This window comes from Pinus tabuliformis, chromosome 1_2 (genome assembly GCF_031772625.1).
Source record: "Pinus tabuliformis cultivar Carrire ecotype Pingquan chromosome 1_2, CPIR1, whole genome shotgun sequence".
Classification (NCBI taxonomy): domain Eukaryota; kingdom Viridiplantae; phylum Streptophyta; class Pinopsida; order Pinales; family Pinaceae; genus Pinus; species Pinus tabuliformis.
Window position 1 is genome coordinate 757,385,578 of NC_142298.1, and position 12,880 is coordinate 757,398,457.

General features: G+C 44.9%; 1 protein-coding gene across 4 annotated transcripts in view; it reads left to right on the forward strand.

Annotated features, from left to right (window-relative positions):
- LOC149208002 (exocyst complex component EXO70A1-like) overlaps positions 1–12,880 on the forward strand; it is a 268,698-nt gene that overhangs the window by 70,956 nt on the left and 184,862 nt on the right. For 3 of the 4 annotated variants that reach the window (XM_089393981.1, XM_089393980.1, XM_089393979.1), the window contains exon 4: positions 2,322–2,597. In XM_089393981.1, the coding sequence (XP_089250107.1) occupies positions 2,322–2,597 (276 nt within the window). The remainder of the gene's footprint in view (positions 1–2,321; positions 2,598–12,880) is intronic. The other variant, XM_089393982.1, reaches the window with a different exon arrangement.

Below are 12,880 nucleotides of genomic sequence, written 5' to 3' on the forward strand. Positions count from 1 at the left end.
AGGCAGGTAAGTGTTGTGCAAAGCACCAGAGAGGCTAGCGTAGCTGACGCAGAGGCTCAGAGAGCTGGCGCAGGGCCTCCTAGGGTTGACGTAGGCCAAGATAGGCTGACGCAGGGCCAGCGCTGGGCTAGGAGAGGCTGACGCATGGCCAGCATTGGGCTAGGAGAGGTTGACACAATCTAGATTGGGCAGATGCTAGGGTTTTTGGGGCAGATTGGTGTTGAGTAGCTGCCAGAAGGATTATCCGGGGTTTCAGCCAGTAGATTTGTCAGAAACTGCGAGGTATTACTGCCAAGGAAATTTTCTGTTGGGTAGGCCAGTTTTGGCACCCAGATTGTACTCTGATATTGCTTAATAAGAAAACCCTTAGATAGCTGCACCAGTTTTCCCACATAGCGTTTTTACGGGGACATTAGTTCAAAAATAATGGTGTCATATGGTGTGTTTGTTTCTGTTTCTTTTTAGTTGCTGATCTGAAATATGTTGAGCATGCACTAGTGTTTATTTTCAGTATTTACATTGTAAATAACTTGTTAAGGAAAATAACAAGTAGGTAGGAATAAATCAGATAAAGTGCATGGAGGGTTTCTAAATAAGTAAACTTAGAAACTTCAACATCTTTATTCATTTAATTTCCAGCAATATAAATTTGCAACTATTAGTAGTTTTCTGTGTTGTACTAGCAATAATTACTCTCATTCATCACCCATTTTCATCCATCTTTATTGCTACATGACTCCATATTCCCTCTTGGATTTTGGCACTAGTCCTTTCCCAACAACCAATGTCTTGGTAATCTTATTTTAGGGACAGCCCCCTTGTACTCGAGGAGAGCTGGTATTTAAGTGAGAAGAGGGTTTGTGTGGTGACATTGGCATCCCTCTTGATTTTCCCATTGGCTAGCACCTAACTTGGACTTTTAATCTCCAGTGCTAGATTTAACACCTTCAGTGTTAATTTGAGCTATTTTTGTTGAGTTTCAGCCATTCCTTAATATGATGGCATTTCCTCTCCCTCAATTGATCATTATTTTTGGTTTCTGCCTGGATCCTTCTTGCTGCCAAGCTCTTCCTCTGAGATCCATGGTTGCCACTTCTCGAAAGCCAAGCAACACCTTTCTCTTTAATCATCACAATCAATCAAGTGACTTTGAAACTGTTGTGACCTCAATGACATGATATCATTTCCCTATCACCTCTAGGCTTATGTCCATTGGCAGGTGTGGTGGCAGCTGACAGTGTTGAAAAAATGTAGCAAGAAAGGCTTAATTTGACTTTAGCCTTAGTCAAATTGAGTAAATCAAATTTCCACATCAACGGGACAACTTGGAGGCAGTTAACTAGTGTGACATGGCTCTTGTCACTTAGTTAGCTCAGTAAATTCAAGTTAGAGAACTTGGAGTTCAGTTATGGTGATTGCTAAATTTTAGTAATCCAATTCAATTATTTTCAGTTAACTGACTTCTAACTATTGATAGAGTCAGTTGAAGGTTAGTTGTGCAGTGGGGCAATAATCTAACTTGGAGATTTGTCAGTTAACTAATCAATCAGCCCAAAATAGCTAGCACATGCAAGGAATTCGAATTCCTGAGTTGAAGTGGAGATGACAAGGAAGTGTAACATTAGTTGTAAACTAGTTTGAGTGAAATTCCCATCTTTTAGTGGTCAATTTCCTCAGGAATTGTGCAAGGAAATAGGAGGCTTGGTGGGCAAATAATTGGCTAAGTGTTGGCCAAAGTTTCTCATGGAGCAGACATAACAGTTATTCTTTTGCAGGTTGAGCTCAGAGCTGGAGCTAGCGATTGTAATAGTTTCTCTATTCATCTGATTAATGCAAAAAGGCTTGAGGCGTTTTTCCCAGTTGGGTTCCCCTAGAAATCACTGGTTACTTGTGGTTTTGTTTATTGCATGTCTATGCATGCTGTTCTAAATTCTGATTTTCATTCCGTAGATCAGTAGAGTAGAATTGTGTCTTTTGTTTTCAGGTTGAAATCTTGAGCAATTGCAATTTCTATCAAATTTCTACAGACAGTCAACTTTGAACATAGGCCTGGAATAAATAGGATATGGAGTAAATTATATTATTTTATGATTTGACTGTGGTTGAAAGTGCAGATTTTGGCAATTGCAATGTGTATCATTATTTATGTTTTACAGCTCATGAAACTGCTAAAAATTGTCATGTGATCATAGGTCTTAGTCTCATTCAAAACAATACTTTTTGTAGATAGCTTCAAATATACCTTTACTAGGTAGTTTACCTTAATGGTATTTCTAATTTTCTACTTGACTAACCTTTTTAGTTTTTCCATGTTGCTGCAGCAAATTTGTTGAGCCTGAACAGTTGATTACTTCTTTGCCAACTACAAAGAGGCATTCCACAGCTGCTCGAAAGAGTTCTTCAAGTTTGGTTTCCTTGTTCCACCCTTCTTCCAGAAAGACTGAAAGTGGGTCCAAAGTGGAAGCTGCATCTGTTGTATTACCAACTTTAATTCCTACCAAGGTGGTAACTGAATTATATGCAATTGCATTGTGCATGGTTAATGGAGGGCATTACCAACAGTGTACAAAAATCTACAGGTCTGCAAACTACAGTTTGTATGTATTAGTCTCAATCTACCCTCAAATTGATGTATGCAAGATGATTATGTCAATTATTCCTATTATCAATAGGCAAAATATTGGTTGTTTATAGCCAGGTATCATATTGCAGAAACCAATTGCACAAAAATTAGAATGCTCTGATATGAAGTAAATCCTTGTTTCTCTTGTTGGAAGTTAGTGGGTACATTTAACATGAGTATGACAAAACCTTGATCACATAATCCAAAGTACCAATAAGAACAAGAAGAAAGAAATAAATCTGCAGATACCTTAATTGTATATTTGATTGAGATGGCAGTCCTAGGGATAACACGGGGCTATTCCCTATAGAGTCACATTTTAACTTTTGCTTGCACTTGTACGTTGTTCTTGTTCCACACACCTCAACACTACCCTGTGAACTCTTAGAAGTTGGAGACACCTATTTTACCTTTCCAAATAATCCATTGTCATACATCAATTCTATCAAACATAATTTGCCACCAACATATTTATGCCTCACATGTGATTTACTACTTTACCATAGTGCATGGTGAAGACTCAATATCAACAAACAATGAATAATTTTTGAGCAAATAGAGCCCACCCTCCTGTCTTAGCTAAAAGGCATGATTACCCTTGCATGTGGCCAATGTAATGGCCTTGGCCAATTGTTGACTGTAATGGGTTTGATTTTCTTGCTGACTGGTAGTTTTTGGGTTTTTATGTTCAAGTTGTTTGCCGGTTTTCTTGCACTTCTACATGCATGCAAGGACTTCAACTCCACAGACGATTGAGTGAACAACAAGTATATAGATTCAGATAAGAATTGCTGAGTTATATTGAAATGGATAGACTGAAAATTACATGCCTTATACAGTCCTCTAATGATTGAGAGTTGTCGCTTGAAGCTGCCAGATAGATCTGGACCCACTCGCCTCCTTAGATTAAACTGTTGGATGCCAACTGCCTGCAGGAACTGGAGACTTGGCTACTATCTCGTTGCTCACATTCTCAGCTATAGGAGAGGCTAACCTGCCTGTGTATGGGTGATAAACGCTTCTGTATGTTGTCCAATAGCTGGAGACAACTTCAACATCCGCTTGTGTCACTCAGGTGCTCTTCTTAATGGCTATGTGGCCTTCCTCCCTTCAATCATGACATTTGATCTGTCCTTTACACCCTTGGATATTCAGCACACTAGCTCTCAGACCGAGCTATGATGGCTGTCCACCTTCAGGCACGTGGACTGCTCTCGTAACTCTCCCAGCCACCACCTCCTCAACAAAGCAGCCTCCTGATCCTTTGTACACCCTTGATACAATAGATCCGATCTTCTTTTGTACACCCAGCCACCACTTCCTCAAAAAAGCAACCTTTTGATCCTTCCTACACCCTCGATACAATAGATCTGATCTTCTTTTGTACACCCAACCACCACGGAAGGCAGAATGGGTGTCCACTTAAAGCCCAGGCAGCCACAAACCCATTCAATGTAACCCAACTCCTACTCCTTAGCCACATGGTCTAGCTGGGCACTGATACGCTGACGATAGCAGCTTGGATCACCTCCCTTCCGTGCACCAGTCACAGGTCACACGTACACACTTCTTGTGCGTTCAAACTTCATAGTATCATACTGCCTCAAACTGCGGCCCCATCACTCACCTAGTCGCCCCTACAGTCACATGCATCTGATTACACACCACCTATGCATCCATGTAATAAAAAATGCCCAGATCGACCCAACAATAGGAAAAGTGGCTAGTTGATGGGAAATGTGCGGCACGAGTCACAAAACACCTCCTGGGTGTGATTACAACCTCGAAATTGCCACACAACCCTCCTTCAATACACATAGGCAGCCTCGGGGTATCAAATTGTCGCCCCCCCTCCTTGAACTCAGTTGGTTGCGGCGAGCCTATGGCTCACATGAATACCCATGTCATTAGTAATTACACAAACACCAACACCAACAAAGCTTGTCTCTTCCCTGGTTACTCTGGAAACAATGAATAGAGAGGTCAATCTATGAGTAGATTGCTTCTCCTCACTGTGCTTTGATCAACTTGACATATTTCCTGTCACGCCCCTACACCTGCAGTAGTCTTCCAACCGCTCATAGCGAGGTGCGGCACCACCGAACACTTTCTTTTCACCAATACTTATGTTCGTGGACTACGCCTAACATTCACTTTCTCCTACTTAGTTTGTGTTTTGCAACCAAGTATTATTATGTTTATCCTTTATACCAATGAACACCCATACTCATTCATTATCAACAGCAATTATAAACAAAGACAATTGCATAGTATAAAGGGGAGGGGCAACAACCTGCAATATGAGTCTGCCCGAATCAATATATTATATAATCTTCACTTTACAATGTACAAGCTAAATCTTGGGAAACCCCAAATTTACACTTAGTCAATTTTCACAACTTCGGCAAACTCGGTTGCCCAGCTCGTCGGCACCTCCGCACAGTTGCCACATGACTCACCAAACCGTCGTTCACCTCGTCGCACGTCTTCGCCGGTTTGCTCTTCGTTTGGTCGCAAACGCCCAAACCGTGTACACCTGCCCACACGCAGTCTGTCACGCCCCTACACCTGCGGTAGTCTTTCAACCGCTTATAGCGAGGTGCGGCACCACCGAACACTTTCTTTTCACCAATACTTATGTTCGTGGACTACGCCTTAATTCACTTTCTCCTACTTAGTTTGTGTTTCGCAACCAAGTATTATTACGTTTATCCTTTATACCAATGAACACCCATACTCATTCATTATCAACAGCAATTATAAACAAGAAGACAATTGCACAGTATAAAGGGGAGGGGCAACTCCCCGCAATATGAGTCTGCCCGAATCAATATATTATATAATCATTACTTTTACAACGTACAAGCTAAATCTTGGAAAACCCCAGATTTACACTTAGTCAATTTTCACAACTTTGGCAAACTTGGTTGCCCAGCTCGTCGGCACCTCCGCACGACTCTCCAACCCGTCGTTCACCTCGTCGCACGTCTTCGCCGGTTCGTTCTTCGTTTGATCGCAAACGCCCAAACCGTGTATCCCTGCCCACACGCAGTCCTGCTTGCCAACTCTTGACAAACGCCCAAATCGTATGAACATCACGTAGTACTGCCTGCCCAACTCTACGACCTCCGGTTCCAACCTTCGTTCACCTTCGTGCACACTTGCACGGTGGGTGGGCGCTCACCCGAGTCGCCAAGACACCCACGCCAAGTCGTCGCACAATGCGGGCACCACACACCCGTGCACGCCCTTCTCCAACCACCGGGCGCACCCTCGCCCGCACCTTCGCCCAACACCAAGTACGACTTTCCTTCACCGTGCGTTCACCCAAGACCGGCGCATGAGATGTGCGCCTCCCCTCTTGAACTGTGCACTAGAAAACTGCGCACTTCTTCCTTAGAGCGAAGATGTGTGTGATCGAATGATGCTCCAAATGAGCTGCACGCATTTGCAACTTATACTAAGTGGAGGGCGTAGTCAGCTGCCCAGCCGACTCGCCCAACGCGCCTTTCTCCATCGCAAACGCTCCACTATACACCGTCGGCTTTGCCTTCCACCATAGGTCGACCTCCATAACATATCGCTCCATGCTTCATGCGTATACATACGCCAAGTCTCTCCATATCGTCGCACTATGTCACATAATACTTCAAGAGAACTTCGCATATACTCCAACTGCACTTCGCACATCGCTCGTTTGTCGTTTCAACGCGCATGCACCTTGTCTACCCACGGTCGCACTTCGGGCGGACGTGCCAAGGACCGCAGGTCGTTACACAGTCCCACTTGCCAACTCTTGACAAATGCCCAAATCGTGTGAACAGCGCGTAGTACCGCCTGCCCAACTCTACGACCTCCGGTTCCAACCTTCGTCTCACGATCGTGTCGTTTGCCCAACTTGGGCGCGCCTCCAAGTCGCCACACACGGGTGCCTCAACCCGAGACACGCTTCCGTTCACAACCCAACACACCAACAAGTCTCCGTGCACACTTGCACGATGGGTGGGCGCTCACCCGAGTCACCAAGACACCCACGCCAAGTCGTCGCACAATGCGGGCGCCACACACCCGTGCACGCCCTCACCCAACCACCGGGCGCTCCTGCCCGCACCTTCACCCACAACTGCGCTTCACCGTGTACGACCGCCCAAGAACGGGCGCATCCTTAAACCTGCGCCTTTTCCCCCTTAGACTTGCGCACTGCAGATCTGCACCTCTCCTTGTGAGCGAAGATGATTGAGCGTTGAGTTGGTTGCCAATGAGAGAAACCGCTCCATAATATATACACAAGCGTGGGTGAAGTCTGGTTGCCCAGCCGACTCATCCAACGCCCCAACGCCATCGCAAATACTCCATTATACATGTCGGCTCCTTCATAAGTGTAGGTCGGCCTCCACAATCTTCTCTCATGCCATCACGCATATAAACATGCCCAGCTCCTTTCTCTTATGCGCATTACTCCATCGCACAATCAAGGAACTCGCATTTCACATAACCGCAGCTCGTGCACTTCGACCGAACGTTCGCACTTCGTCTAAAACGCGCGCTCACCCACGGTCGCCCGTCGCCCGAACGCGTCGCACATTGGGTGGAGACCTCGGGACGTTACATCCTCCTCCACCTGAAATCGTTGTCGTCCTCGACAACATATCATCCTGGTAGCCATCCACCAAGATCATCAATATCCATGATGTCAACTCCTCCACATACTGCAAATACCTCTGCAACATATGTAGAGCCACCGTCTCCACCATGTCCCGCCTTGGCAACCATCTGTCACCAAGACCACATACCAAGGTATACACCTCATCGGTATGTCATACATCAAAGATCATCTCAATCCATGACCATCGATCACCCTGTCACAATCTCCACATGCTGCTCTCCATCGTGGAAGGCTGGCCCCTCCATCCCAAGCTACATGCTCACTGCAACATATCGTGTCGACCTCCTCATGTGTCATCATGTGAACTGCTGCCATGATACTCCAACACAATGCTAACACATCTCTGCACACTGTTAACCCCCATGTCTGAACTAGTTGGGTAGCTAATCCAACTGTCACGCCCAAACCATGAGAATGCACATCCTCATGCCACCATCAGTTGTTTCTCAAAACATCCTGCCACATCCTCAACTTGATCAAGAATCCATCTCCATACAAGTGTAAGCCATGCTCAGGTCCATGAAGTAGTCCTCATCTCATCTGCAACATGTTGTCCATGATGTTTGGTGTCAATGTGCTACATGAAATCAGCCACATCTATCCCAACATCATCCATATGTGTATCTCCTCCATATGAAGAGACCATCTCATCAATCTCCAACTCTCAGTGTGCCACATCCAGGTCCATGAAGCAACCTCCATCATATCTGCAATGTGTCATCCCTAAAGTCTGCCATAGAAACAAGTATACACTTGTCTCATCTATCCATGTGCTGCCCATGATCATAGATCAATCAGCTCCCATGTCAAAAGGTAGTTGAGTCTCGGCTCAACCCATACTGAAGTGTTGCCACCAAGGCATCATCATCATCATAACTCCATCACTCCAAAGTGTCTCATATCGATCCTCCACATCAAGTCACTCTTTCAAGCCATTCCCATACATGTACTTGAAAGTATGCACCCCATCCTGCATCAAAGTCTCTGACCTCAGCTCCTCAATGCATCAGATCCTCTAATTCCACCATGTATGAAGTCCCTAAAAGTCACAACCTCATGTCATCATGAGCTCCATAAGTCATCCCCAACATCTCAACAAGCATACAAGTCTCGGCCCAAAGGTCTCTGCAAGATGCCTCAGCTCTCCATGTAGTAGGAATGCCCCATAGTCTGCTCACAATCCCATCCAAGTCCATGGCCTTGTTGTACAAGAGTGCACAACCTCTCCATCGGCTCATAAGTAAAACATCTACATGTCTCCAACCTGATGTCCATGACTAAGTTGCCCATGTAGTCCAACCAAGTAGACCCATCACAACAATTGGTCATCCTCACCCAAGTTTGCATTCTTCGGTCTAGTGAACTCGGTCACCCAACCATATCATCATCATCACATCACGAGTCCCTTCCATCATGGCTCCTCCACTGAAGGTTCCACCAAGAGTTGCTCTTGGTCTCGGCCATGAGAAGTCCACCCAAGCATCATCATACCTCAAGTGTGTGCCCTCTTCAATCTGTCCATGAGTCATGTCGGACACCTAACCAATGTGGCTAAAGCATGACCCATTTATCCACAACGATCATCATGTTCCTCCCTTGTCACGGGCCTTTGCACCTTTCATCATAAGGTCATAAACAACCCCAACAAGTCCTGCAACAATCAACAATCCTTGCTCTTCATCATCATCATGAGGTTCCTCCATATGAGTATCCTCATTCATCCATGTCCACAAACTGCACGATCCTGGTTCAACTTGATCAGTCTCAAGTTCATCCTCCATCATGGTCAGGTCTGCAACATCTTCAATCATCATCACTTCCTCTTCCTTGATAGCACAATCTGCAACTTCATCTTGCTCCATTGTCCAACCAAGTTGAAGAAGTTCGTCTTCAACATTCTTTTCTAAGACTTCAAGTTCCTCTCGAATCCGGGGATTCTCTTCTTTCAACCTCTTCAACCTGTATAAGGTAAGCAAGAGCTTCCATTTGCATTCTTCCAAACTTGCCATGCCTTGTTGTTCAGCTTGGCCCAAGCACTAAGCTTCACCCCTGCTAAACCTATTTTATTCACCAGCTTCACCAAGTTCCCTGCAATCATGAACCGGCCCTTGTCCCACTTGTATGTGAAACCAGCTTCCTTCACTTGCAAGTATCTGTTCCACTGTTTTCAACTTCCAAGTGTTTCCACACCTGCACTTTGTCACGAGCAACCTTGCTCACCAGCTCCAACCGAGCTTTGATACCACCTGTCACGCCCCTACACCTGTGGTAGTCTTCCAACCGCTTATAGCGAGGTGCGACACCACCGAACACTTTCTTTTCACCAATACTTATGTTCGTGGACTACGCCTAACATTCACTTTCTCCTACTTAGTTTGTGTTTCGCAACCAAGTATTATTATGTTTATCCTTTATACCAATGAACACCCATACTCATTCATTATCAACAACAATTATAAACAAAGACAATTGCACAGTATAAAGGGGAGGGGCAACTCCCTGCAATATGAGTCTGCCCGAATCAATATATTATATAATCTTCACTTTTACAATGTACAAGCTAAATCTTGGGAAACCCCAAATTTACACTTAGTCAATTTTCACAACTTCGGCAAACTCGGTTGCCCAGCTTGTCGGCACCTCCGCACGGTTGCCGCACGACTCACCAACCCGTCGTTCACCTCGTCGCACGTCTTCACCGGTTTGCTCTTCGTTTGGTCGCAAACGCCCAAACCGTGTACACCTGCCCACACGCAGTCCCACTTGCCAACTCTTGACAAATGCCCAAATCGTGTGAACAGTACGTAGTACTACCTGCCCAACTCTACAACCTTCAGTTCCAACCTTTGTCTCACAATCGTGTCGTTTGCCCAACTTGGGTGCGCCTCCAAGTCGCCACACACGGGCGCCTCAACCCGAGACACGCTTCCGTTCACAACCCAACACACCAACAAGTCTCCGTGCACACTTGCACGATGGGCGGGCGCTCACCCGAGTCGCCAAAACACCCACGCCAAGTCGTCACACAATGTGGGCGCTACACACCCGTGCACGCCCTCACCCAACCACCGGACGCTCCTGCCCGCACCTTCACCCACAACCGCGCTTCACCGTGTACGACCGCCCAAGAACAGGCGCATCCTTAAACCTGCGCCTTTCCCCCTTAGACTTGCGCACTGCAGATCTGCGCCTCTCCTTGTGAGCGAAGATGTATGAGCGTTGAGTTGGTTGCCAATGAGAGAAACCGCTCCATAATATATACACAAGCGTGGGTGAAGTCTGGTTGCCCAGCCGATTCACCCAACGCCCCAACGCCATCTCAAATACCCCATTATACATGTCGGCTCCTTCATAAGTGTAGGTCGGCCTCCACAATCTTCTCTCATGCCATCACGCATATAAACATGCCCAGCTCCTTTCTCTTATGCGCATTACTCCATCGCACAATCAAGGAACTCGCATTTCACATAACCGCAGCTCGTGCACTTTGACTGAACGTTCGCACTTCTTCTAAAACGCGCGCTCACCCACGGTCGCCCGTCGCCCGAACGCGTCGCACATCAGGTGGAGACCTCGGGACGTTACATTTCCCCTTCCTGAGCGTTGTGGCACCCAGAGACAACACCCAGACTTTCTCCCAATGGTGCAATGAATAAGATATGGACAGGATTGGCCTCTATAAGGTTGGTGTGCCTCAGTCAATGTACATAACACTCCATCGAACTCAGCTAGATTTTGCGTGATGAGAAAGTGTCTCCCACGACAAGCCATTTGATCTTAATATTCTCCGACAATGTTGATCTTCTCCTACAGTTAAATCTGATAAGAGATCTGAATGATCTTTTCTCCCCTTACCAGCTAGGGTGGATGATCGTCCATCAAACCCAGTTCTCAATCCAATGGTTTTCGTCCAAGGAAGAGATGAGCACTAAGCTCTCCAATATAATCTCCACAAAGAAAATTGCATAATGATAGAGTGAAGCTGATCTCCCTTTTTAAAACTCCCTTTCCTTTTTTTTTCCAAAGGGAAAAATCTTGTAATTTTATTCATCTTGAAACAAGGAACAAAATTTACATTCTGTATATGCTGAAAGCATTTTGGAAGATAAGCCTTTCAGCTTATGAGCTATAAAGTAAAAAAAAACTGAAAAAGGTTACAAATGTACTTCAAAGTTAAGTGTGATAATAATCACTTAGCTTCTCTTTCTCACCTTTCTTTTTCTGCACTTTCTGCCATCCCCTTGTGTTTAGTTCAATAGGAACCATTTCATTTCACTTCTTGTTGTCATTGGTGGGGATTCTTTGTCCGAGTCCGAGCTCTTAGAAAGATGTTCTCTCCTTGTACCCCCATCCTGTTTTCTATACGTGCCTTGTGTTTCCGTGATTCTAATACCTGGGTCTCTTGTAATTTGATATCATTTCCCAAGTGGGATATGGTTCCATTTTGGTCCTGTGTATCCACTTTTGCTTGATTTGAAGGGTTCTCCATGGTTTCTTCTTCTTCTTCTTTTTCTTTTTCTTCTCTTGAGAAGTGGCGATTCAAGGGCTGCCATCCTTTTGGTTTTGGGCCTGCCCCTTTTTCTTTTTTGGGATCTTTTTTGCTTGTGGACATGTGTTCTGCAAGTGTCCTGTTTGGTAGCATATTCAACATCTGAATGTCGTGTTCTCATAATCTAATACTTGGGTCCACTAAACGTTTTTATGTTTCAATAGAATGTGATCAAGTAGACCTTTGTTGAGGTCTATCTCTACACAAATTCTGGCAAAGGAAAATAAACCTTTTTCTGTTCTTTTGAGGTCCATCTTTTTGAATTTTGTCGAAGTGTTTTTGATTTCCTTTAGAACTTTGTGGTGCTAGAAAGGGAGGGGGAGATTTGGTACCCTCACCCATACCAACATTATTGACACCGCCATTTTTGTGGCATCAACCCTGGTCTTCCCCAAAACTAGTGCCGCTCATTCAGTACTTTCTCCAAGTCTTCTTGAGTATCAAATTTGACAATAAAAAAACCTTTGGAGCATAAATAAATATCATAGTTGGGGGTCTAGGAAGAATATACCCACTGATGTAAAGCATCAGATCTAGGCCAGAAGCCATTGAACTTGCATATAACAACCTTGGATTGGAGAGCAAAACAAATGTAGTTTACCTCTAGGATATTGATCTCCATGGCAGGCGCTTTTTTCATTCTTTCTACAATATAGGGTCCTAGGTCGCATTGAGGTTGGTCTACAGGATTGGAAGCCTTTTCTTGTGTCGCATCCTTGTAGAAGGAAGACCTGCTAGAGTTTCTGGGCCCCGAAACTCCTTGCAGCCTTAGGTTCATGATTATGGTAGGGTTCCTTATGATGTGGTAATCCTTCATCTGGTAAAAATCCCAAAGCATCTTCTCTTCAAAGTGTGAAAATTTCAACTATTGCAGTGACTGGAAATTATTCTTCTAACTATAAGTTAATAACAATTTATTTGCCCACACAAACAACGAATAATTCACAACTATAGTTTTCACCAAATTAAATTCCGCAGAAGATAAACTGGGAACTGAGAAAATACTGGCACACACAAGCCATTGAACCTGCATATAACAACC